Source organism: Glossina fuscipes, unplaced genomic scaffold (genome assembly GCF_014805625.2).
Source record: "Glossina fuscipes isolate IAEA_lab_2018 unplaced genomic scaffold, Yale_Gfus_2 2, whole genome shotgun sequence".
Classification (NCBI taxonomy): Eukaryota; Metazoa; Arthropoda; class Insecta; order Diptera; family Glossinidae; genus Glossina; species Glossina fuscipes.
In genome coordinates this window covers 11,830,726-11,858,294 of record NW_023998416.1, presented here as the reverse complement: position 1 = coordinate 11,858,294, position 27,569 = coordinate 11,830,726, and the positions used below count along the sequence as shown (strand labels likewise).

The 27,569-nt window shown below is 32.8% G+C and overlaps 1 protein-coding gene across 1 annotated transcript in view; it reads right to left on the bottom strand.

The window, feature by feature from the left end:
- Positions 1-27,569, bottom strand: part of LOC119632924 (laminin subunit alpha-1-like) — a 50,937-nt gene that overhangs the window by 2,913 nt on the left and 20,455 nt on the right. The window contains exon 2 of the mRNA XM_038026078.1: positions 15,550-15,911. Coding sequence (XP_037882006.1) covers positions 15,550-15,911 — 362 coding nt within the window. The remainder of the gene's footprint in view (positions 1-15,549; positions 15,912-27,569) is intronic.

Genomic DNA, 27,569 nt, shown 5'->3' with positions numbered 1-27,569 from the left:
GAAGGAGAAATATTCGATCACTGCCAAGAGGTGATTTTCTTATTTGTATTTTCTTCTTTCAGGTAGCAATCTGACTCCATTGGCTTGGTCTTGTGAGTTGTGTGCCGTACGATGCAGTCATTACGTTACAATTCCTGAGGATGAATGAGGCATTTATTCGCTTCGATTAATGTAGTAATAGGAAATCACATTCACTTGTGCTTTCAGGAAAATGTCAAATCGATTTTCGCAGCTTACTATATTCATAATGATTTATCACGTGATTGTGTTTTAATTAAATTTATTTGGTTCATGTACAGGATTGCATGCATGTTGTTGTTTACACATTTAATGACCAAGTTTTACTGAATAAGAACCAAGTTGGTATCGCTTAAGATCAATTAATTTGATATTACTTTGTGTTATGCTGAATAGGTTATTACAATGGATAAAAGTGAAAGAAGAAGAGATTGAACTAATCGAAATTTATATATGTAATTTGACTCTAATATGAAGTGCATTAAGTGTGGAAATTCGGCAATGACCGAATCTTTTCTTACATCGTAAGTCTTCCATTTTAAAAAATTAAAAAAAAAAAAAAAAATGAATAAATAAATAAACGAAACAAGTAAAAACGCTACAGTGAGGCAAGGCCCACTTTGCTATCATGGCCTATATCGCATGCCGGCAAAATCACGCCTACAGTAATAAATTTTATTGTATCATATTACAGATGGCAACAACCTTTTTGAAAGCAAATTGGTTGTCGTGTTCTATGCTCTACATAGCAATAAACTAAATCGGCTAGTTTTAATGCAGATTTTTTTATATATATAATCTCATGTAATTTAAATGACGCATATAACAATAAGTTGTGAAAAGGTTGTTATTGCACTAATAAGACGAAATATTTCTTCCCGTGAAATATATGCAATAATTTTAGAGAATAGGACGTTGAACTGCTTTAGCCTTAGAGTACTACTTATTTTCGATCGAATCGAACGCTGTATACTCAAAGACGCAATGTCTCTCTTAGTGCAACACAAATAACACAACAGAAGGCAAAATAGTAAACAATATCAATAGAAGATTTCAATAAGACATAATGATGCAATCATATAAAGTGTTCAACATAATACGAAGTGAGTCCGACTATTCTTAGTTGTTACAAGCACATCAACTTACGAACTGCTACAGAGAATATTAACTTGAATTGCAAACCTATGCGAAGTAATAATGGTCTTGATCCCAACCGGTAAGGAATTTCATATCTTAACAGTGCTAATAAGAAACAGGTTTGACAATGTTAAACATCTGTGGTCTAGCAGTAATAGATTCGTCGTATTACGCAATGAAATTTATCGGGAAAATATCTTGGAATGTTTCCATCAACTGTCTTACGAATTACAACATTAAATAGCATATACCAGCTTACAGTTATACGTATAGCGACTTTTCAAAAAAGCTATTGCTTGTGAAACGGCCGGAAAAGTGATCTGTTCCAAACTATTTAAAAAAGAGGTCGCCCTTTGTCCAAAACATGTCGGCAGACCTACAGGGTAAAGGCAAGAAAGCAAAACGGACAGAGGGACACACGGGCTTAGCTTTGTGCAGAAATCATTTTTTCACAATCGATCACTATGATAAAAAGTGGGTCCACCTCAAGTCCCCCCGTACAATCTTAATATATCTTTGTAACGTAAGCGATGGAAAAATGAAGTTTTTACGACTTAAGTAATTTTGTAAAATGATTTTAAGGAGAATTCTGATATTCTGTTTGCATTTGTTGTTGGCATAAGACACAATCTTATTTATGACGGTTTATAGTTTCTATTAGAAACAGAGACGAGGTTACCATATGCCATATTGATATCAAGAACAACAGTAAACATTTAATTCAACTTAATTTAGCTTCAATTGCAAGCGTGAGGGGAGTTAACGTTTCGTTAGAATATTAAGTATGCCCCTTAATGCCAAGTTGACATGTCTGCAGCTGTTAGCCTAGAGTTAACTTTAAATCTAAGATTTGCCGCAACTCTGACATGCGCTGTGCCCGCGCCAGCTAGTATGACACTTGCCAGGAAATTCATAATATAGTTTGGTGCTATTATGACCACACCTTGGTTTTAGATAAATTATTTATTGATATTGCCATTGTCATTAGTATTTATTTTATTATATATTATTACAATTTATTTATTATTACTATCTAATCCACTCTAAATCTTCATGTGATTTGCCTGACTAAGTAGATTTACGCATTGTCAGCATACAAATGGATATTATGTTTGTGACGACATATAATCATCATTTATGAAGTAACTAAACAAAAATGTCTCCAGTATAGGACTTTGCGAAATATCAGAATCAGTTTCTCTTATATCTGAGAAAAAATTGGGAAAGCAAATACGTTGAAACTGGTTTACCAGATAAGACTGGACAAGCCGCGTCGCCGTAGAATCAAAGCCGAAGAAAATCTTCAACTGTTCTGCTAATAAAATTTGATTGCCTTTGAAATATGTATCATTACTAAGATAGTTGAGTTAGTGTTTTCATATTCAAGGTTAATGTCTTGCAGAAATATGTACCATTGCTAAGGTAGTTGAATTAATGTTTTCATTCAGAGTTGATATCTTTCAGAAATGAGATTTTTTTATGAATGACTCGGGTACAGCATATTATTGGATTGCTTTTGCTTTGCGATTTGATTGATTAATAAATGTATGGAAAATTTTGGAGAGAGTATACGAAACACTTGTGTGGCAGAAATCATCTAGAGAAACCAGTGTAAACTTTTTTCCTACCGCACTGATAATAGTTAATTTCCAATAGTCGGGAGATAGGCGAGTTGTGATAATATTGCATTTGAAAAAACTAACAAAATTATGTTCTCAGAGCATGTAACAGTTTTCACAGGATTTTTTCTTTCATTCGCTCTTTTCCACCCATGAGAGAAATATGCCTCGCAAAATCATAATTACTCTAGTTACGTTTGTTGTTTTCACTCTCTTCACGCCGTTCGAAATGAAAGTGTTGAATTGAATTTCCTAATGAAACAAATTCGTTGAAAGGAAGCGGGGCCGAAATTGTACAGTTATCTTTCTATTCACAATATAATTTTCAATGTCCTAATCAAGCTTTTCATCTCACTTCCCATTTTATTATTGATCACTTTTTCCTGCACAGAATATATGAAGATGTTTTTTTGTTTTTGTTTTAATATTCTTTGAATTATAGATTTGCTACACTTTTGACGTTACACGAGATCACACATGTCCAGACTCATAAATTTGTGCGGCAATATTTCCCTCAACTATCTGTCGTTTTTGTGAACATTGCTGTCAACATGTTAACTAAACAAAACAGTGCCAAAACTGCAAACAAAAAAAAAGAGAACATAGTGATTCCAAGCAACATATGCACACATAAGGTGGTGCAACAGTATCACATTAAAATAAGAAACTTAACAACAATCAACATTGCGTGTGGAAGAGCAGCAGCATCACCAGCAGCAGCGCATGTTTTTAAAGAAACGAGAAAGACGAGGGGAAAACCCGAATAATAATCATAATAATAATAATAGAAAACCAATTTTACCGGCCGGTCTGTACTATTTTAAAATGCACACATAATTTGTTGTTGGCGGCAATGGTGTACTTTAGCTATTTTGGGCATTTTTTTTCATGTAATGATGACGCAGCCCCTCTTTGTGTCTACGTAGAAAAAATTTTTTTGGCTTCACTACTTCTCTTTTTACTTCTTATAATAGCGGCTAATAGCATTGGTGTGCGTTGGGCGAAGAGAAAGGCATGTCAAAGCAATTCATAAGTTATAGTGGGTGAATGAATAATTTCTTTCAAACAAATTTTAAGGCAAATTTTTGACGTGTAGTGCATAGAGTTCGCGGTACGTGAAGCTCGTAGTAGAAAGCCTTGTAGCCATACAGTGCAAAAAATGGCTTATTTAAAAATAATAAAAAATTTGTAATTAGGAAACGAATTTAAAATTAAATTAAAATAAAAGTTTCTCATAAAATAAATAGTGGACCATGGTCTGCCATAAAATAACGTACACCATCCTACGGTTATCCACATAAGGACTTTTCAAAATTAGGTTTTCTATAGGAAGTGACCAAAAAGAGTGGTCCGGTCCGATAGTGTTTGTCCTTGGGCCACAATACCTCAGTGTATCAAATTTCACGAGTATATCTCAAAAATTGCGGCCTGTATGTTGAACACAAGATGGGACAGATGGACAGACAAGCTTAATATCACTTCCTGAATCGATCGTTACAATAATGGAGGGGGGATATCAAACGCTTCTGATTACATATATCCACCCAAAATTTAGTACCCTTTTCCCCCCAGGTCGTAAAGGTTAAGAAAACATGAACGTAATTTATTCTATTGGAGCCGCGAAATTTTATATGGTGTTTACTCTTGAAACACAAACGAATAAATCGCTTTTTTCTTTTTTTTTTTGGAACATGAAGAAGAAATAGTTATCCTATGTAAGCGTAAAAGTCGAGCATGCTTGTGTGTGCATTTTTTTGCCGTGTATCAGAATTTCTAAGTTGATAAACTTTTTTGTTTTTGGATTTTTTTTTTTTTTTTTGTTTCGTTCAGTTTCTTGTCTATCTTCCGTTTAGAGTACAATTTAAATGCAATACAAAATCATGGCAGACATATTGAGGTCGAAGTGAGTTGATGGATTTTTTTTTTTTTTTTTTTTTTGCAACAAGAGCAACAAAAACAACATTGAGAATATAAGAAAAAAAAGATACATACGCGCAGATAAAATTTAGTTAAACAATCTAAAAACTCTATTAACTTTGAAATTTATGTTTTTCACGATCGACTGATGATAGAAATAAATAGAATCATATATTGGATACTTATAGATTTTCTTTTGCAACAATCATGTTAATAATAATTTAAAGCAAATTATGGCATTTTAAGCGAATGCATATAAATGACTCTGTTAGCATAATATGCGCTCAACTTAATAATGAGAAGAATTTTCTCTTCCTTTTTCACGCATTTTATTTCATTTTTATGCTTCAAATGACACAGTAATGAATTCATTAACATTCCACAAAACATTTTTGTAAATTGTATGTAAGTTGTGTGCGTTTGTTTGGTGTGAAAAAAATCGGTGAAGTAAAGATTCATAAAAATCTCTTTAGACATTTATTAAGCTGTCAAAATATTCATTTATGGAAAATTAAGGCTAAATTCTTTTTTCGAGTAAAAATACATTTAAATATAAATTTTAATGAGCATCGGTTGCGTTTTAATGTCGATAAATAGAAGAAACGGAATAACGGGAAAGAGATAACTGACAATAATTATTTGATTTTAATCTCATCACTTTTTTTTTTAAGGTAAACTTTCTATTTGCTTGTTTTGCTGCCATTATCGCACTTCTGGAAAATATCGTACGATAACGGCTTTGTTACATTTTACGAATGTCGTTATTAATGCATTGCTCAATAAATTCATGGGATAATATGCAGATGTAATATGACATTTATGAAACCAATATGATTTTTACGCAATACTCTTACAAATCTTCAAACGAATGGTGCCAAAGTTTCACGACATTGCGAGCTTTAATTTACCAGCTAAGGTTGTTTTAGTAATCTCGCGAAGGAAATTCAGTTTTTTCATTCCTTTGGAAAATTGTAAATAATATGAATTCATCGATGGAGGAGACATCTCATTATCATCTTACAAACTTGTTGAATGATGTTTTACATCGATCAATATTGAATAATCATTTTAATGCTAGAAAGAAAGCATCGGAGCAAATGTGTCGAAGGCTTGTTAAAATATATGAACAATATTCAATTGATTATGCATGGCTGGAACCAATAAGAGCAGTTTACAGTTGCCGGTAAAATAGGCAAATCTATCGATTGTAAAGTTACTATCGAGTAACATATTAAAATAACGATAAAGTTTACTCGATACTCATAAACTGGCCTCAGTTCGTGTTCCATTGCATAACAAACAAAACCACAATAATTTGTAAACAAAAAAAGAAAAGTAAATACAATCAAAGTAACTTCGTAACCTAGGAAGATACAAAAGCGATAACTGTATAGTGCGATGAAAAAATGTATATTCGTGAAAGCTTGTACATAATTTAGATCATTCAAGAGTTGATTGGGGTAATTGAAACTTCCATATACCGACAGCACTTAGCACTAAGGCAACCCTTGCAAGAATTGCACTGAAAACGTTTTATTTACATTCAATAAGAAGAACAGTATTGTAGACAACAAAAATCGGGCGACAGTAGAAGCAACAGTCCTCCTGACTGCAATAGGAAGACCAATGGCAATAATCAATGTTCCCATGTTTTATGTATCGTTACTTTCAGGAAAAAGAAACAAACTTTCCATCGAATATATGAATTACTTGCGAGTTTCTTGTCTTCAGGCAGTGATAGAAAATCGCAGTATTTTTATAATAAAAGAACACAAGTTATGCAGTAGGCAGAAAGAAACATAGACAGATCGGTTTGAACACTAAACTCATTGTCCAGAAGTATGCCCAATGGATTTTATTTTGAACTGTATACAAAAAGAGCGTTAGAGGAAGTCTTTAAAATTTTTTTGCCATAGTCCTTTCTCCACATTCTTTCTAAGTGCTTAGAAATTATTTTGTTGCCATTTCGTTTAAAATTTTAGAAATACATGAATTTACATGAGAATTTACATGTTCCTCTAATAATAGACTTGAATTGACTATTGACTTCAAAAAGATAATGATGAGAGGATTAAATTTCTCTCACTAGGAAAGTGGAAAATATATTTCATTCAAATATGATTTAATACTCAGTATCAATCGATGAAGCTGCCAATAATAACAATTTTCATATAGATATCTACCAAATACTTACATCACTTATATGAATCATTAAAACAACATTTCTTGGCTTCGAGTTTTACGTAAATTTCAAATCTGACTTTTAATTCATTGATACAATATAGACAGATGTCATATTACTTTCATTTCATTTTATTCATTATACAAATTCAATTACAGAGATATAAGCATCGGAATTTAAAGCTTACAATATAACATAGGTTCTAATTTAATACCAAAGTACCTAGTGTGTCACAACTTGTCTCGATTACATGTAAGTCATTACCAGTAGATACAATATAAAGTAACAAAGAGTGCAAAATTCATGGTAAACAGCCGTATAATAGCATTGTGAACTGTCACTGATCACACGAGCAAACTATGTATATTTTCGTCAGGGTGTTTGAGACTTTTTATCAAATTTTATAATCCTCAGCAGTTGTCGCCATAAGACTCCCCAATATCAATTTTATTATTAACAGCATTGTTAAGTCACGAAAAACACAAATACGATTTGCGACATGTTTGTGATGTTGCTCAAAATACGGCTGTAAGCGATTGTAAGCAAAATATTTTCGTAAGTTGTTGAGAAGAGAGATTGCCAACGAAAATTGCAAATTGCGGGCTATGAATTTTTTATTAACCTCAACGAATTGTTAGGCAGGTTCCAAAATCACTTATATCTTAATTTAACAAGTTGAGGACATTTGCTATGATCAAACACATAAGCGTACAGCTGTTGTTATAATTTAAGCTAATAAAGTCTAATGTGACCTGTGATATGCTGTAATATGGGATTAGGTAGTCGGATATTGCAAATATTAATACGTTTACCTATTCCCAAAGAAACTTTATTTGAAATTCAAGCGACGGAATCTCCTCTCTTCACAAAAAGATTCATTTGATATTATCAAGACCATGCTTGAGCTGTTAATAACGAGATTAGAATTTTGAGGTTAGCTAATCAAGTAAGAGCCTAATTCTCCATTAAACACTAAACGACCGATCTTACGAAGCATATCTTGGATCCGTTGAGCTTTGGTTTAAGAGACAGTTTTACTAAATACCTTTTTATATTATGCTCTAAATTTGGGTATCGTCACATTGAAGCTATTTAATCAGCCAGATGGGGAATATTTGGCGAACGTGTATTTCGTAGAGAGAGAGAGAGGCTTTGCAGGTTGTCATAGATTGCAAGATAATAACAAGCTAACACTAAATAAAGTCTCTTTTTCCAGTGTTAACTATGTTTTGAAAAAAAAAAAAAAAAAAAAAAATTTTTTTTTTTTGAAAAGTTACTGGTGGTCAAACTGTCATGTCAATTAGCGAGTTACATATTGTTTAATGTTTTCGCTGTGTTTTGTTTTTTCCTGCACCGCGTATAAAAAAAAAAACTTTTTTTTTCTGCCCAAAAGCACTCATTTATACATTACATGGGCAATGTCTTTATGTATACAAAAAAAATTTAATTTTTTTTTTTTTTTTTTGTAAAATATTAATTTTGTTACCATAAGTTTTTTATGGCGCACATGTTTCATTTACCACATTTTGCCTTCGGTTTTTGATTTTATATGTTTTCCATTTCCTTTACCTACAAAATAAAAAAAATAACAAAACGTAAAACACAGAGAACAACGTTTATGGCAATTGTCAAAATAGTTTTGCAGGATAATTGCTTCATTAAATTTAACCAAATTTGGTTGTAAACGATTGAGTAACGGTTGTTGTTGTTGTTATTGTTGTTGTTTGACTAGCGAACATAAGGTGACATGTACTTTGCAAGGAGTTAACGAAATGAAGCAACAGCACCAATAAATAAATACTTAAGAGAGAAAACGTATCAAACACAAGCGCAGAAGAGTAGCAACAACAATACGCTACAGAGATTGCTTTTTCCTTTTCCTTTTTTTTTTTTTTTTTTTTTTTTTGTTTTTTTTTTTAATTGCCACGAAATTTTTAATGATGTAACAGTGAAGGAAATGCAAGAATTTCTGTAGAATTTCGTTTGCATAAAATTGACAAGAAATTTTTATTGCGAAAAGGAAACATTGAAAACGTGAGTATTGGGTTTTTTCTTTTTTCTCTTCCTTTTTTTTTTTTTCATTTATTTATTTATTTTTTTATTTTTTTTGATAATTGACATTGACCTCAACTACAACTCAGACGTAGTTGGCCAGACAAGCTACTGCTACTATAGCTTCCCTCGCTCCTTCACCAACACTTTTGACATTATTTATAGATTAAAGTATTTAAAGCCATTAATCATTTGATGACATTGCTTAGCAGTGGTTTTGCGTTTTCCTTACGTTTGCTTTCTTTTTACTTGTTTTTTTTTTCTTCTCTGTTAATTTTAAATATTATCAAAGCGGATTATTTCGTTGAGTCATTTCCTTTCGCAACGTATGCAAAATTTAGCAGAGCATGACAATCTTTGACATATTACACATGTCATGCTTGCATTTGAACGTAAAGATTGTGTGTGTTTGCGCCATATTTAACCAGAAAACGTTTAAACCTATAAATTTTCATGTTATAGTTTTATATTACGTAAAGTTGACAGAATTTATGAGATTTTGGCAAATTGCTGACATCTGTTGTCAATATCGAATGCTTAACGGCTTAACGATGTCGAAGCATTTATTAACAAATATTACCCATAACACTATTGCAATATAAAAGCCGGCTTATTGTTAAGATAACTTATTGTCTTAACATTGCACATTACCAAGTGTTAAATGGCTTTAATTTGCTTTAATTATAACAATTTTCGAACGCAACCTATAATATAAACGCCACGCACTTTTCAACATTGGATAAGAGATTTTATTTTATGCACGAAACCCTCGAATACAACAAAGAAAACATAAACATCATTGAAATTTATGAAACACTCGTTTCAATACTTGACTTATGCAGGGCTTCTTTTTTTTTTTTTAAGTCTTGAAATGAAAGAAAATATTTAGTAATTTTTCGCTTAATAGGAAATATAATTTTCGCATATGTTGTCAGTGCATTTAACAAATATTTTACAATCTTACTTAGCATTAAAGCAAAACTAAATGCTACGATGTTAAATTGGCAGTTTAACGGACATTTAATTAAAGTTACATTTAATTCGTTTAAAAAGCGATAAACATATGAAACTAATCTTGATAAAAACAACGTTATAAAACTTGTCAATAAAATTTTAATACTCGATTGTCCAAATTGCGACAACTCTATTGGTTAATGTAACCGATTGCAATTTTTATCAAAAAAAAAACATTAAAAAAAAAAATTCATGAATTCAACAACTATTCAACCGAGAATTAAATGAATCAATTTTATTATATTCAAAATGTAACGGACACGCAAGCCGGTTAAGTTCTCAATACTACAAAGTTATTATTTTTTGTTTATCTTTGTATTTCACACTGAGCGCTTGCTCTAAACCGCGTATTAAAAAGGAATTGAGACAAATCTTCATTAATTCTTGTTGATCGACGTACGCTCTTCAGACAATATGCACTTTCTCGGCTTCCCTTGCCTTCATCTTATCTTAATTACTGCAGAAATTTCCCAAATCTCAAAAGTTAATTTTTAAAACAAAAACAATTGTTAATATGTCCCCGATAGTAAAAGTCAACTGAAACAATCTCAAAATAAATAAACAAATTTTAATGATTCCTTCTCCATCACTTTAAACCTTTATATTGTCCCTTAATAAGAAGTAAAAACGCTATAGTAAGCCATGGACGATCGTTGAATACCCGACACCACCCTACGGTTATATAGGAAGTCGGCGAAAATCTGGTTCGATCCAAGAATTTTTCAATGCAGTTTGTCCTTGGGTCAAAACATGGCAGTGTACCAAATTGTATCAAAATGTGTCAATAACTGCGATCTACAGGTTGATGGCAAGAAAATAATGCAGACTAACCGACAGACAAACTCAGATCGCTCAGTATAATAAAAGGCAGCTTCATCTCAAGTCCTTCTTACATCCTTACGAACGTATTATCTCATGTACAAAATTCCAGCATTTGCGGATATAAGAAACTATTAGGAGCAGACTTAAAAATTTTGACATTGCAGCAGCAATTTCACGAAACAAGTGCATCGAAACTGACAAAACAATTCGCCTTTGCAGCAATGGGAGATACAAACTAAAATTCACTCAGATTGATCTGTTTTCATATATTTAACACTACACCTACCGCTTGGTTACCTTTTGAACTTAAAACAAATAGTTTCGATTCGGCCGCGAATCTTTTATGCTTTTATGCTTGTCGCCGTTATCCTAAAGAAGATTAAGAAAAAGAGAAAACCAAATTTCCATACTCTCTGATATTGCTTGGGCGTAGCTGATATTTTCTTTCTGTTTACCTAGTATATCGGTTGTATGTTAATTTTGGAATTCACATGTTCTTAGATAGATAATCAATTTTTATGCGAGGAATGTCGGGAATAATTTTCAACATTCTGCCTTATCTATCTTATAAGTAATAAACATTAAATATCAAAAAAGTGAAAAAAATAATTCAATGATTTAATTTGATAAATTTCATCAATTTCTGCAAAGTTCTAAAACATTTCGGTGACCTTTATTTACATGAAAAGGCATTTGAAAGCCTATAATGAATTTCTTTCCACCTTGTCTAGCATTCGAGACGCCTATGGCATATATCTATTATACTTCCAGCAAAATTGGGTATTTTCAGTATACTCTAGTGCACATTGCCACTTTTCTCACCCCATTACGAATAGATTGGAAATAAATTGTAATTAAAATTTTATACCTATCTACTCTGAACGTGTTAGTAAAGTCGTTGAGACTATTTTTGGGAAAAACATACAGACGGTTCTGCCGAACATCAGTCTTCATGCAACAGGCGACTGTCCCAAAGTCAAATTGGCCCCTTTTTAGTAGATGAAGGTACATATGGAAAACTTCGATAGTTCTAGTATTATCATGAGAAACGAATACCATTCACGTTCTTATATATTTCTCAGTTGCCCTACGCATATGTTTCTCATTCTACAAAACTCTTCACCAATTATGTCATAAGCCTATGAATTTTATTAAGTGCCATAAATTAAAGTTTATATGAAATTTTGTAAATGTCAAATTCAATTAATTAATCCTTCTCCCCGAGCGCTATTAACTTCACTTATTGTAACTGCTTGCCTTGAAAATCATTTATTTTAGTTTCATAAATCTGTTGTTAAAAGACTTAAAACAGATTTTGTACTTGAAAAGAAAGAAGAACACTTGAGACTTATAGTCTTTTTACATTCCTTTACATATGAAAAATTTTTTATTTGTTTTCTTTTCGTTTAATATAAACAACATAAAGAAATTCAGGGCATTATTGGAAAAGAAAACCTCATCATTTGTTTATCTTAAATTTTACTCTGGATCAATAGTTACTGCACATGGCTGTTGTTGCATTTGCTTGCACTGTATGTAATCTTGCATTTTCCTATCTGTGTTGTGTAGTGACAACAGCAGTGCTAACAAAAACAATGAGTTGAATGATTTGACAGCTTAACTGTACGATGAATGACAGACGGCACCATCGTTGGCAAAACACATTAATATTTCAGCTCTTTTTTTTTTTCTAGTGTAGGAGTTTTTAAATCAAATAAGAACAACTCTTCCAGGTCATTCGTTTCTAGGAAAGTTCGAAACGACATTCATTGATATAATAATGAAATAATATCTCGTAGTTAGTTGATCTGCTAATTTGTGTTAAACATCTTTACAATATCCGGGAAAGTGAAGGGTGCTTTTCTTTGCAACGTTTGTAACAAACAGGTGGAGAAACTTTATAAAAAAACATATGTTCTGGGGATAGTGCACGCCATTCTACGCCGATGTCTCCGTATAAGGCTGTTCGTTTCAATGGACCAAAACTACGACACACACATGCACAGGTACACCGATCTATTCTACAAAAGACACGTTCGGAATAGCAGCCTCCATTGAATCAGCCAAAGTTCGCATTGTCAATTTGTGACAAACAACATATGAAATTTCGTTTTTAGTTGTAGTTGGTTGACCGCGAAGCGACGGTTGCTTAACGTCTTTAAATGTCCATGAAAGTTCGATTCGATTGGTCTCTGTCTTGACAGGCCGATTGCATTTGTTGAAGACTACCAACAAGGAACTCGATAAAGGCTTCGCCTGACAAAAAGAAGTCTTACGAGAAAACTCATTTGAACTTAAGATAAAGAGGTGTAGAACTTTATATCAATGCTCTCTCTCTTCTATTTAATGTCGTGAAAGTAGGCTTGCACTTTCCGTTGTACATGTAATAGTACTCTAAAATACGACTCACACGGCTGGCTTGCTTTGATCCCAATTTTTATCATTCAAATGTATAGCGCTGTAAGGTTTAGGCTAAGGACTTTCAAACTCGCCAACAAAGCAAACTCTTTACATTGTTGACATACTCTTTAGAATGGTGGTGATGGTGATCCAAAAATCGTCGTGAAGGCTTTACAAATTTCCTACGTGCTTCAATTACATGCTTCGCTAACAGCTAACAAGAACACGTGTGATTTTGATGTGTTGCTATTTTGACCAATAAACGAGACATTAAAGAATGACAATTACCGCAAGAAAACCTAAATGAAATCCATCTAAATCATTATGGAATCTGTAAGTGAATGTATTACATCGCGAATGATTGAGTAACACATTAATTAATGAAACTGCTATCACATTCTAGTGTATTAATAACACATGTTGACATTAGTGTTGAATTAATTAAATTAAATCACACTATTATTTATTGAATGAATTTTTTAATTACGAACAAAGAAAATATTCGACAGACACATTCAATAGCTTAACGTTTCGAGTCTAATTAGAAGTATTTTATCAACAATAATAGAACTGCGCGAATAGCGATTAAACAAAAAAAAAACACAATCCATTCAAACAATGTGTTGAAGATATTCTTTAATAGACAAAATTCCATATGATGATGTTATAAAAATAAACGGGCACGAGGGTAGTTTTATTCAACAGTTGTCAGTTTTTTATACCCATCACTAATTGTGTAAAGCAACCTTGCTCTGTTAGGTAGACTTATACGGTTACAATCCCTCTGACATGATCGCTTTAATTGTGTGATGATCAAGAATTGTTATGCAATCCCTGTTGCAGAAGGAAAGAATCGTCATATACTCGACCAAATATGTCTGACAAGAAACGATGAAAAAAGATTGTTTTTCGCAGCTTCAAATATATAAAATAATATAATAGATATGGTATTTGGCAAGAGATTAGTATGTAACTGCATGCAGTTGAAGTTGCAGATTACTTGGAACACCGATTAATCAATCCTTAACTATTCAGCAATAGTAAAAATGTCACCCTTGCTGCGTATTGTCAATAAAGCTAAGCATTTCACTTACACGCGCTTTTATGTAAGAATGTGAGACCTTCCTCTACTGCCCAAGAGAGATATTATTTTTTTTCTTATTATTGTGATTATAAAGCCATAGGCCAATGTGCTTAGCTGCAAGATATGTAATTATCGTTTAGAAGAGAGTTTACAACATAAGTATAAGCATAATTCGGCGGAAGGACTACTGACGTAATCACCTTGCTCTATGAAGTCCGTGGTAATCATTTCCTGATGCCAGAAATTTAAGGTGGTCAAGTTTCCTCTAAATGCATTCAAAGATTCGTGAAAATAATTCAATGTTTGCTGTAAAGCATTGCAATATCGAGCTGCAGGGGCAGAAAGGAAGAAATACGCGGTAATAATTTAATCTAATAGTCTAATCACTCTAGTAAAAGATTGAACGATCGAGGTTGAATGATTTAGCAGAGATCGATTAACAAACGAAACTTAAGTTAGAAAAGAATTTGAAAAAAGCATGAACGAAAAAGGAAATGTGGTCTGCCAGTGAAGCCTGTAACACGGTTGACAATCCATTTTAAAGCCTATCCAAACTATGCAATGGGTAACCGAGAAACACTTCTGTAGTTAACATGCGGCATGAGTAGTATATTTAAACCGAGCCGGCAAGTACACATTCAGATTGTACAATTTTCGTAGAAAAAGAAAAGTTTTTGGAGAAATGTTATTCGATGGGAGGGCTAATATGCAACCACGGTCAGTTAATGCTAAAGACCAGTGAAATACTCAGATATCTTAATAATGAAGTGGGAAAGGCCCAGCTGAAAAGTAAGGTCTTAGTAGTTTTAGTGTTAATGAAAAGCATATTTTCGGACATCCAAAAGTCAATACAAGCTAGAGATACGAATGTATTAACGTACTTTATAGACAAAAGAAAGAGCAATCATTACCCACTGAGCTATCGAAATCATTCACAAGAAAATTAAACAATAGGGCGACTAAAGTGGAATATTGAAGTACCACTAATACGATCTTAACACGGGCCGATTTTGAATCATTCCTTACAACCTATTGTTTACGTTTTGAGACCGTATATGAGCGTATAAGCTGGTTTAGTTTCTTCAAAAAACTATGTGTTCACTGAACTTACTTTGTCATACCTGTTTTCAACAGGCCTTCAATCAAATAAGAAAAAGTTTCCTTGTTTTCCATAAGTTTTTTAAATTATGACTTATTCTTTTCTCACTGATGTTCGTATTAGTTAGCTTGCTTTGAAATTCGCCTCCGGCTGTCGTCGCAACTATTGCAACAGTTAACATTTTTATGAATTAAAACTCACTCACCTGCTTCAAATCCAAAGTGATTGTAATATATTCATAATTGTGACCATTTTGGAGAGTGGGTGATTGCCACCAACGATCGTCGGATTGAGTATTGGAGATAACCGATTCGATGGGACGATGTTTAGCCATATCGGAAGAGTGCGAATTACAAATGCCACATTGTGTCGCCCATTTTTTATGAGGATAAGCATCCACCAATTTACAATATTCTTCTCGGCCATTTTGACCACAAGTGGCATTAGCGCGTATAGAAGCTCTAATGGCTACATTGAAAAGCTGGGGAAAAAGACCGCCGCCGCCATTACCGCCGTTACTAGCATTTAATTCGTGACTATCAGCCATACTATCGAGTAAACGTAAAGCTAAAAAGAAAGGCACAGAAGTAAATAGAAAATTTATATAAAATCTGGAAAATACATTTTACAACTTAATTTACATTTAATATTGGCCAAACAAACAGACAGACAGACAGACAGACAGACAGACAGACAGACAGACACATATGCAGACAAGCAGACGGACAAAATCCAATTAGTTCAATAAATAAGTAAACTAACGCAAACTGTCAAAAGTGACAGCTTGCATGCTAATAATTTTAATTGCACTCCTGGTAGTCGTCAATCTTGATTTGCTTTGATATGTTTTCCTTCTTTTCACCATTCTATGGTGTTCAAGAGTGCCAGTTGGCAGCACTCAACCCAGCTAACAGCCTATAACAAAGATCATGAGGATAGTGTTAGATCGAAGCATGCTCGCATGTAATGTATGCACATATGAGCAGTGCATATGCGTGAACACATATGCATTTGTGTGCGTTTTTGTGTTATCAAGAAAAGCTTATCCCAAGTCATGTTTGTTTTTTTTTTTTGGTGTTTTTTGCTTATTTTTTTTTTGGTTTGTGTTCGCTTGCACGTAGTTCTCTGACCATATGTCAAGCGCGCGTAGCGCTGCAGTTGCGATATTATAAACTATATTTTGTGTGCATTTCCAATCAAAATTGTCTGTACGGTATAAATCAAGTATGCAATCATAGGCTAAGCGAGGGCATAACAAGCACAACAACAAAATTAACAGCAACGACAACAACAGCTATAAGAGCAACAACTGTTGATTTCGGTTACTGTTTAATTTTAAAGTATACGCGACGCACTGTTTGTACATAACAAAATTTGTTGCAAATTATCTAAAACATTTTAAAAGAGTAGTATTTGGATTTTTGTTTTTTTTGGCAATAAAAGATAAATCAGACATTTTTCATAAAAACCCAGCAAACAAAATGCCAAGATTTGTATGGTTCTCCACATAAGAATATATTTGAATATTTATATTTTGTTATTCTGTATATACACACACAAACACACACACACATACCCATGCCCGGTCATCTTCATAACGTTTCCAATTCCAATATAGGAAAACAAAGTCTTCTTAGCTTATTGTTACTTATGATGCATTGCATCTTGCACATAACAACATAACATCTTCGAGCTAATTTGGAATGCGCACTTAAGAAATGAGAAACTGGAACTTTCCCCCAATACGAGCGCTATCTACAACAGATATCTGAAACTTTTAGAGGTGATACTTATCCTCGCCGGGCCTGTGAACAGATATAACCTTCTTTTTCTACATAATCTTCAATTTTTTGTTTGTTTTTTTATACTCTACACCCGTCATTTTCGTCATTGTGCTACAAGCTAAGTTACGTTTGCTCAAATTTATGGAACATCCATAAAGATTAGAAATAGACCCACCTTGCACCCATTCTTTGATTGTAGCTTATTTGCCTGTGCATCTGTTTGTCGGCTGGCTGTTGGTTTTGTTTTCTTGTTCAGCCTACCGATCGCAAATTTTGGAGATAATTTGACAAAAATTTAGTACAACGCCGCTAATGAATTACATCGAAGCACTTATATGAAAAAAGAAGTCTTCAAAGTTTCCAATATTTGCGTATATTAGATTATGGTGAGTAATTACGATCGGATGTAGTACTCTTTGAAGTCTCTCCCATAGAACCAGCGAAAATGGCTCCTTTACATGACAACAATTTTTAATTAATTAACACTTTATGACAGAAGTAGATGGAGATTTTTTTTTTTTAAATTTAAATTTAGATCACGTCAGTCCATGTTTTCGATCCGCTCGCTCAAAGAGGCGCGCATAAAAAGTATAGCAACCTATAATATTTTGTTATTTTATCACGAGAATAAACGAAGACTTGTATTAACCGATTTTTATTGAATTGTCGGCCTCGCTCGACTATAATGTTTTTATTTCTTGAAAATACGTAGGGGTTGCAAAATATGTTTGCAAAGCAATACCTGTTTCCAAACTGATAATATCTGACTATAATCAATATGCATGTGTATAATTATTTTTCTTTCTATTTACTATAATTTTAAATAATATGTTTGGTCTATTTGTTATTAGAGATAAAACAGAATTTTATTTATCCGCATTTTTTTTTTTTGTTTTTTCCAACATTTGCTTAAAATACTAATTGTTGATTCGATTTTATTATAAGCGCCACATCGCGTACGCAGTTCGCAGTTCGCCTACGTATATCTGTCAAGTTTGATTAAAGCAATCAAAACATTATATCATGTCGCACCACCAACGTTAATTTGTCATAATGTTTCTAATCAATTTAATACATTTAGCATTTTCGCGGCAAAAAATTTTTATGACATTTAAAATTATGATTCACACTCATGGCTTAATCGGTATATTTGAACATAAAAAAAATTTAAATAAATGGATGGAAGTGAAAAAATAGTTAAAAACTTTTTTTTTTTATTTTTTTTTTTTTTTTTTGTTATATAAGCAATCACTTATGGCTTTGACGGGCAGAAAAAGATGAGGAAAGAAAAGAAAATATGTAGCGGTCGCGGTCCAGCTAGATATTACGTCTTTTTTGTCTGACCGTATGACTTTCCACTTCTAATCTGACAATAGAAAAGTATGGCGCGTCCATACCTTATTATACAGTATAAAAATTTAGCTTGCTTTTGCTTCTCTTTATTTTTTTTTTTTTTTTTTGAGGAGAACAATGCTTATGGGTATAAAAGAAAGATCTGATTACGGCGGATAATAATTTTCTGACTTTCTTGTTCTTCTCTTATTATAGTTCTCCGCCCTGAGGCCCAAGTTTATGCATTTCTCTAATTTTTACTGTTTAGCCTTGTGAACAGAACGATAAAATTAACGTAAGACCATTCTCTGATAGTGAGTACAAATATTAATATGTTACATGACTCGCACACTTACTCATGTTTCAGGCTAAATCTTTCACTCTCATATGCGTTCAAAACGCAACGCATAAACAGTTAAAGAAAATTAATGAACAAGAGAATAAAATTAATTTCGTCTTAAAGCGAGCTAGTTTCAAGCCGTAAAATTCGATTTAAGAAAAAGGCCAACATTTAGGTTTTGAAAAAAGCGTCAAAAACAAATAACAATTTTCGATGCTTTATTTACCATAAAATAAAAACCAATTATGAAGATGGGCAGCTTCAAAATTGACTGCTAAGAATGAATGAAGGCAAAAACGTAAAAAATTTCCAAGAAATTTTTAAGCAATATGTAGCTTTTCGCATACCTTTATAAAAATATGTCATAGACAAGAAAAAGTTTCACCACCAGTTTACCATTATTAACATTGAATTCATGACTCTCAGCCTTACTATCGAGTAAAGGCAAAGCTAACAGAGAAAGCAAAGAAGTAAACGGAAAATTTGAATAAATGTCGAAATTCACTGCGAACCATTCTAGTCTATCGTCCTTTACAACTGCTATTCGAGGAAATTTCAACGAAAATTTCAATCATCAGATCAAAGGAAAGAAGATTATCGATTCTGTCAGTATTATACCAAAGCTTAGCTTGCATAGTGTTCTTATTAGTCTTTTAATATCTTTAAAATACTTCTGTAAATAAATTTCTTCAACACTAACATTCCTGTACTTGATCGCTGCTTTTTTGTCGTGAGATAATTTAAATTAGAATACAAATGTAATGAAGATGTGAAAAATTTCGTCTCAAATTGCTTAGCAGAGGATCTTCTTTAGGAATGAAAAGCGAAAGACCCCTTTTGCAAATACTCTGATCGTTTATGACTCTCAAGTTGGGTTCAAATCAGCCGTAAAATAAAAAATTCCTTAACTATAGGTTATCTAAAATGAATATCCAAATATATGTTGAAATGTAGACTTCTCCTAGCCGATTACACGGCCGTTACGAATATAAGATCATAACTGCCACATTGAGACTGTCACATAACTGCAGACTTGCAAATCTCTTTCATCAAGTCTTTTATGAAATTGGCCAAAATTCTCTTTGTACATGTACAGTTGCATCGCATATATTCTATCTGTTATTTCTTTCTTTATTAATTTTTTTACAACCGAACAAACAGATTGATACAGATTATATATAGTTTACTGAATATCAGAAGAAATTTACAAATCCAAATGTTTGCTAAGAAATTTATGAATAAAATTTAACGACAACAATTAATTTAAGGAACAATTAATTATATCAAATACTGAGTGGAAAAGTTCACCGAGCTTTTTCTTCAAAATTTAATTTTTTTTGTTTTTTTTTTTTTTTGTATTGTACGAGCAGCGAGATTAAAGGACACAATTCAAGACCGTTTTTTGGTCAATGTCTAATGAAATATTCCAGACTTTATCCATTTTTCGAAAAATTTCATTGATTGGTAAAGAGTTGGTCCATTAAAGCGCAGCGTGTCTTTGGCATAAAAATCCCAAAACGGGACTTTTGCGTGCTGCTTTTCACGAATTTTTTCGGAAGCCTTCACTCAGTTGTTATCTTGATCGAAGTGACATTGCGAAGTAAGTGAATTATTTCAAAATTTTTGTTCGGTTTTAAAACTCAATTATTTTTAACTGAACTGACAAATGTCGCAATTATTTCTTTTTAATTATCTGTGAAAAGACATTTCACGCGTGCTATAGTGTGGCTTGATAGTTTTGCCCAAAATACTTCACGGTGAAGCCATTTGTTGCGGTAAACGCGACGAACTTTTTACTTTCACCTATTATTTTTTTCAAAAGCCAGCGTTCCATTGTCATGCCAAGAGCGTACTCTACACGCGTTTATATTTTTAATAGGACAAGGTGCGGCCAGAAGTGGGTTCAAAATGGTGTAATACGCAGAATATCAAATAATTCGTACACATGGGAGTTTCTCTTTCTCTTCCAATTTCCTTTAACTTTTTAAATGAATAGGAGTCAACTTCCGACTAGACGTTGAAAGGAACCAAAAAAAAAAAAAAAAAAAACAAGAAAATTTCGATAAAGTGTTAACTGCAGAGTATGTTTTCGTTTGGAACGTGAACAAAACATTCCTTATCCAAATTATAAACATTTTATACAATTATAAATGAATTTCTATTATTACTAATGCTTTACTTGAGGTAATTTTTTTTTTCCTTTGCTATTTTGCTTTTTTTTAAGAAAAGAGAAACAAGTATAATTTACACAAAAACAATAATAACCGCAACAGCTAACAACGTTTGCTAATGTTTATGTTTATATTGCATACGCTACGTGGAGAGACGGACGTACATACAACGGTTGTGCGGTTTTATCGTCAAATGCCTGCAATGCAATTAACTGCTAAATAAATTGCTGATAAAATAACACCAAGCATACACGCATACATAAACGTATGCTAACTTACAATGTAAACAAAACCCACATGGTTGCATTTAAGACAAAATGTTTATTGTTGTAGTGCCTCTGTTGCTGTGCTGTTGCTGATTAATTATGTTGCTTTTTATGGTTGAATATGTGATGAAAGCATTTTACTGTCGACAATTTTATGCATATCGCTCTAGCCGTTATTTACTCTTTGCTATTGTTGTTGGAGTAAAACGAATTGAAATTGTTTGATGATGCATAGCTGCCGTCATGTACAAAAATGATTTGATGGGCACCTCAACTAATGTAAGGTTACATGACGATAATCACTATATTGTTAGCTGCATTTAAGAAGGCGTTGTCTTAAAAAAAAAAAAAAAAAAAAGCACAAAAAACGAAAAGAACGGAAACTTAAATAGAATTGATAGGGGAGGAAATTAACTTCATATAAATCAGGGAGAATGATTTATAAGTCCGCCTTATCTTTGCCAACGATTTCTTATTTATAAAAGAACGTTTGAAACTTAATTCAGTTCAGTAGCCAGCCACACACGCAGAGCATTGGGCAATAACAACCACGAAAAGAAATCTTGAAATTTAAACTCAAATTCACGCACATTAGAGTCAGTTTTCTTTTAACTCTTGCAGACAACGCTAATAGCAAAGCAACTCTTGTCTAAGCGAAACCAAAATAAAGCGAAAAAAAAAAACTTAAATCGTTTTATGGTCGAATCACATGAACTTTAGTGATCTTTAGCTGGGTTATTAGACAGGCTGCCATATATTTAGACGTTGAAACAGTAGACTCTAAACCACAAACATTAATGAGATTTGCTTTAGACAACAGCAGCAACAACAACAGTAACAGTAATCATCACGATGATTATGATGACAACACCCACAGACACAGACATACACGCAAATGCAGACGTTACGGTTACGGCATGATTTTGCGTTCAAAATTCCGAATACAAAACGAGCAAATACTAAGCACACAAACTACACCAACGCCGCCATACCAACTATGGCAACTGTCATAGGCTAGAATACATTTGCAGCAGACCCCTAAAGAGAAAACAGAAACTAAACCAAAAAAAAAAAAAAAAAAAAACATAAACCAAAACAAAATGCTTGCTTTACGTTATAAAAATAATATGTCAGTAAAAAAAAAAACTAAGTCCCAACAACTCAATTAATGGAAGGAGTTAATCAGTTCGTGAGCATTTTTTGCAAGGCACGTACAAATCTTTTTCGCTCTTGATATCTGAACAAGTTCTTTATGCAGTATATTCACACAGGCACCTTTTCACTCGTTTTTTATACTCCGATTTCACTAACTATGTAATGATTGTTTCGTTAACATTCAATAATTTGTAATGACTCCACAATCGTATCTTTTTATAAGTTCTTTCAGTTCTTCAAAACGTCGTGGGCGCATTTTGAACCTGTCGAATTGAACTGTAATCTTTTTTCAAGAGGAAACAATAGGTGAGACAGACAGGTAAGGATCCTAACAATATTGACTGACTTTTACGCTCTAAACAAATGAATTTGGCAAACCTGGTTTATATATGTTACTCCCTCTCTCCTACGATTGATGTTAATGTCCACAATTTTACGAAGTACAGAAGAAGAATAGAAAAAGAAAAGTTATATGCATAGTAGCATTGAAGTGAATCGTAAGTTCTACCTAAAATGAAAATAAATACGTTTTCAGTCGTGTAATAACACATAGCCGTTCAATTTAATAAAATCTTTTAACAGTTAATTATCTGTTGGCAAATCTTTTATCAACACAAAAAAAAAAAAAAAATCCAGAAGGAAATCTTATATTAGCACACAGGGAAATATACTTTATTAAGATTATGGAGTGTTTTTAATTTAATATAAACAAATATTTAATTAAATGCTCTCAGCGATTCAAGATGTTGGAACAAGGAAAGTTTCACAACAGCCAATAAGAGTGAAAGATGTAAAAACATTATAGTCGGACAAGGCTGACCATGAAGTACCCTACATCACTTCACCTAATACATCTATTTATTCATTTTCGTGATAATGCACCAAGCGTTATAAATCATTTTCATGTAAGTCGTTTCATGAAAGTCTTCACATTGGGGTATTCCCAAAACGTCAACTTGTATCATCCCAACTTGGCAAACTTAATGTAATTCTTAAAGGTTTTATGCTTCCGTTATTAAAAATTACAAATTAAACTTTATCGCCACATAAGGCCTTATTTTGCCTGAGAACCCCTATACATGATGAGCTCTAAACAAATAGATCCATATGATGCAAGTTTTCTACTGTTAATTTCTATGCCACGTTGGTAGTACGGACCCATTTTCTTCATACAATATTAGAGAGCAAAAGCTTTTTGCTAAAGGGCTTACTCATAAGAATCGTTATGGAGAATTAAGTCCAAAAACTAGACCCTTTTTTTTCAATTTTGTTCAGTTCATTTTTATATCAAATAATTTATCATGGATAATATTTATAGTAAAATATTAAAAATGGGATCACTTTGGCGTATAAGGTTTTATTTTCCATGAAAATCCTTATACGCAATGGTGTCCTAAAAATAGATCTCCTCAAAGCAAAATTCAATTTTATACCAAATTACTTCTTGAATTGAATATATATATTTGCCACATAAAGATTTATTTTCTCTCCTTATACAGAGTGGTATCCAAAACACGAACGTAAACGGTTCCAATTCGGTGAAATTAATTTTTGTGTCAAATTACCATTATGGATCAGTTTGCACCATGAGGTGTTGAAAATTACACCTTTTTCCCATTTATTCGACTTCTTTTGAAATTACGCCCGCATCGCTGGATTATGATTTTTGGGACAGCGTTGGCTTTATTTACAATTCAGGAACTTATATTTACAATGCTGCTTCTGGTTTTGTCCGTTTAAATGTTAGAATCCAACTTTCCTGAGTCGACTGATTTTGCTTTCTGCAAATAGTTTTGCTTATATGGACTTCTACGAGCAAGTACCCAAACTTTACTGTTCCTGCCAAACCCGTCTTACCTTTAAGTCGTCTGCGAATTGTTGTTAACCTTTTGTGAGCCTCGTCATTTTTAGAATTTAGTTTCTTATAAAATCGGTTAGCCTTCATGCATACCCATTTTAGCCAATGTCGGATTTTCGTAACCACGAGATACTGTCTTTCTAGGAAAGACATTCATTTATTATTATTCTTATTGATAAAACCTATCTAGCCAAAGAAATAAATTTGAAGATTGAAATCTTAAGGTTCTAGCTGTTGCTAAGAAATTTTGAAAAGAGAAGCCTTATCTGACAAGGGGTCGAAAAAGTGGTCCAATCCAAACCATTTTCAATAGAGTTCGTCCGTGAGATAAGACACATTTGTGCAATGCAATTCACATATATCGCCATTTTTCCATTATTTTTACGAACCGGCAGGCCATTAAGACAATGACCTCAGCATTTTTCATTATTTCATTATGTTTTTTCTCTTCATATTACAAAATACTAAGCTTTTCCTTCAGATAAAGTAGGTATTCTTCGCATATTATTAACAAACATGCGTAGCTGGAAAAAGTTTTTGTGTTTCGTAGAACAACGACAATTCAATATTTATTCAAGGTGAAATGTCATCTACTTGAGATATTTTTACTCAATTCATTCCTTTCATAGGAATACGTCTGAAGATAATTAATCTTTCTTCTTACTTTATCTAAAAGTAGAATAACTGAAGGCTACAATATTTTTCTGATTAAACTAAGTCGACGTAAAATGTCTCGTACTCAATACGTACGCCCAAGTCGCCTCGTTAGCTGCCTCGATTGTTGTATTCTAGCTTAAACAGACTCAGGCAGAAACTAAAGGGATAATGGGTAGCTTTAAAAAATCCAAATAAGAAGAAGAAAGTTTTCGCTTCTAGTTACAGGGAATTTTTACTTTTCTGCGCTTGCAGAGATCATTTAAAAATAAACTTTTTTCTGTGCAGCTCCTTGTAGCATAACATGCTATGCCTTATGCGCCTAATTAAGATCTATGGGTACACGGTATATATATATAGCTTACCCTATCCGTGACAGTAGACTCAAACAGATTTCCGCTTAAATTTATTTATTGTTTAAACATTTCTTCCGCCTATCTACAAGAAGAAAGAAAAATTATTTTCTTGAGATATTTTGAAACTAAATTAAAAGTTAAAGCACCTCGGGTGACAATCTAGAATTCGAAAGGAATTGTAAATTTTCTAAGTCAAAGATTTAACGAACGCGATTAAGTTGCCAGGTTTATGAGAACTATTCTCTAAAAGCAAAATTTATATTAACATCATCATAAATTGTGATAATTATCAATTGCTTATGTTGCTCGCGTCACTTTGGTATTTTTACTTTTAAGTTTTTGCCTAACAGTAGCAAGCAACTGTTACTAATGTTGTCGTTACTGGTTGGCTGTAAGAGTAAAAAATTTTATTATAACAAGAAATCGTGATCATACTTTGACACTTTTTATTAAATTATTAACAGAGATCTGGCTTTGTTTCAATATATTTTCAACAGCAACCAAAAAAACTTGCAGGTTAGCAAGCAAATGATTATTAAATACGATATGACAAATATGGGCAAAACAAATGGGAACAAAGTCAACGAGAGAGTTAAGAGAGAGAAGAGGGCAAAAAACGCATTGAAACTGAAGCGATTTTTTATGATCGTGGGTGGTCTGACTTTTGTGTTTCTCATGATTTGAGAAACAAATTAAATTGATTTATGATTTTTTCATATTTACTAGGAATTAATGAAATTTAGTTTCTAGACAGTGTTGAAAATGAAACTACATAACTGGTAGACTATTCAACGAAAATAAATCTGAAAACCGCGGGATAGAGATCAACTGGTAAAAAACTTAACGAGATCGATTAAGTGATGAATATATGAGATAAGAATAAAGAAAGACAAGGTTTTTTTTTCAGATAAACTTCAGATGGATTTCATAAAAATCATATGAATAAGGATTCATTGCTTAACTTATGTATTTACGAACTCACAATACATATAAAGACCGAATTTTTTAAAATCACGTTTTCATTATATTTTTAATTAAAAAGCAAAAAATCAATTTACTACTTTACTCGTATTAAACTTTAACATCACGCTATTGCCTGGATTATCAAACCAGAAATTATTGACTTTAAAAGTCACTACATAAACTGAGCACAGCTCAAGTGGTATTTTTGGCCTGTCAATTTCAGGCGGGAGTCTTAAAAGTCGGGTTACTGGTTAAACACGCTTATGTGCTACAGTGCATGCATGCATACGTGCCATGTTGTAGTTTCATTCAGTTGCTATACTTTGTACGTTTTGTTTGCGAGCGTAGATGTTGGAACAAGATAATCATATTGTAAATCTATTGATTATGATAGCGTTGATGCCAAAAGTTTAAGTATCGTATTTAAGTGGATTTTACAGCTAATTAAGTTGTAGTGTAATGGTGGTTGAAGGAGTACATAAGAAGCAATGCAGTCTAACTTATTGTATAAGAGTGAAAAAACATGATACTTTTCACCTTTCGAAAACATGAAATTAATGTGTTAGTAAAACACGGTAAGTAACTAATATTAGGTAAACAATAAACCACTACCAATGAAGGGGTTGCATGGAAGCGCTAACTTAAAAGACATCAAAAACCGGGAATTAATTCTTTTAAAATTTAAACAAATCAGTATAAATACATGAAAGAAACAAGGGAAATATAAATTTATTGAAGTGTATTATGATTTCCAGATTACAGTGCTAAAAGTAGTCAACAGCTGCAACAATAAAAGGACAATTAATTCATTTAGTGTTAATTAATACAACTTTGAAAACTAGAATTACGGAAATTCATAATAAATTTCGGTATAGGTTGTTTAATATCTCTTTGTTATACCCTGCAATATTTGTAGTACATAAGTTTATTAGATGCGAATGTATGTAACACCCAGAAGGACAAGAGACAGACTCATCTTTTATTGTGCCGACAAATCACTTTTTAAATCTACGCTTATCTGATCGCCTATCACTCTGTCCGTCTGTTCATGTAAGTGCAACGCTGCAGCCAAGTGCAACGCACTCTCGCAGCCAAGTAAAACGCAATCGCTAAATGCGACGAATTCGCTAAGTGCAGCGCAATCGCTAAGTGCACCGAACTACCTACGTGCAGCGATGCGTTGAGTTAAATGCAGCGCTGCATCCAGCTATGCATTCAGCTATGTGTGCTGCATTCTGCTTAAGGCAGCGCTGCATCCAGCTATGTGTGTGGTAGACCGTTATTGTTTTCAATTTTTAATTTTTTTTATCAATAATCCACATAGATGTAACATCTGATTTAAATTC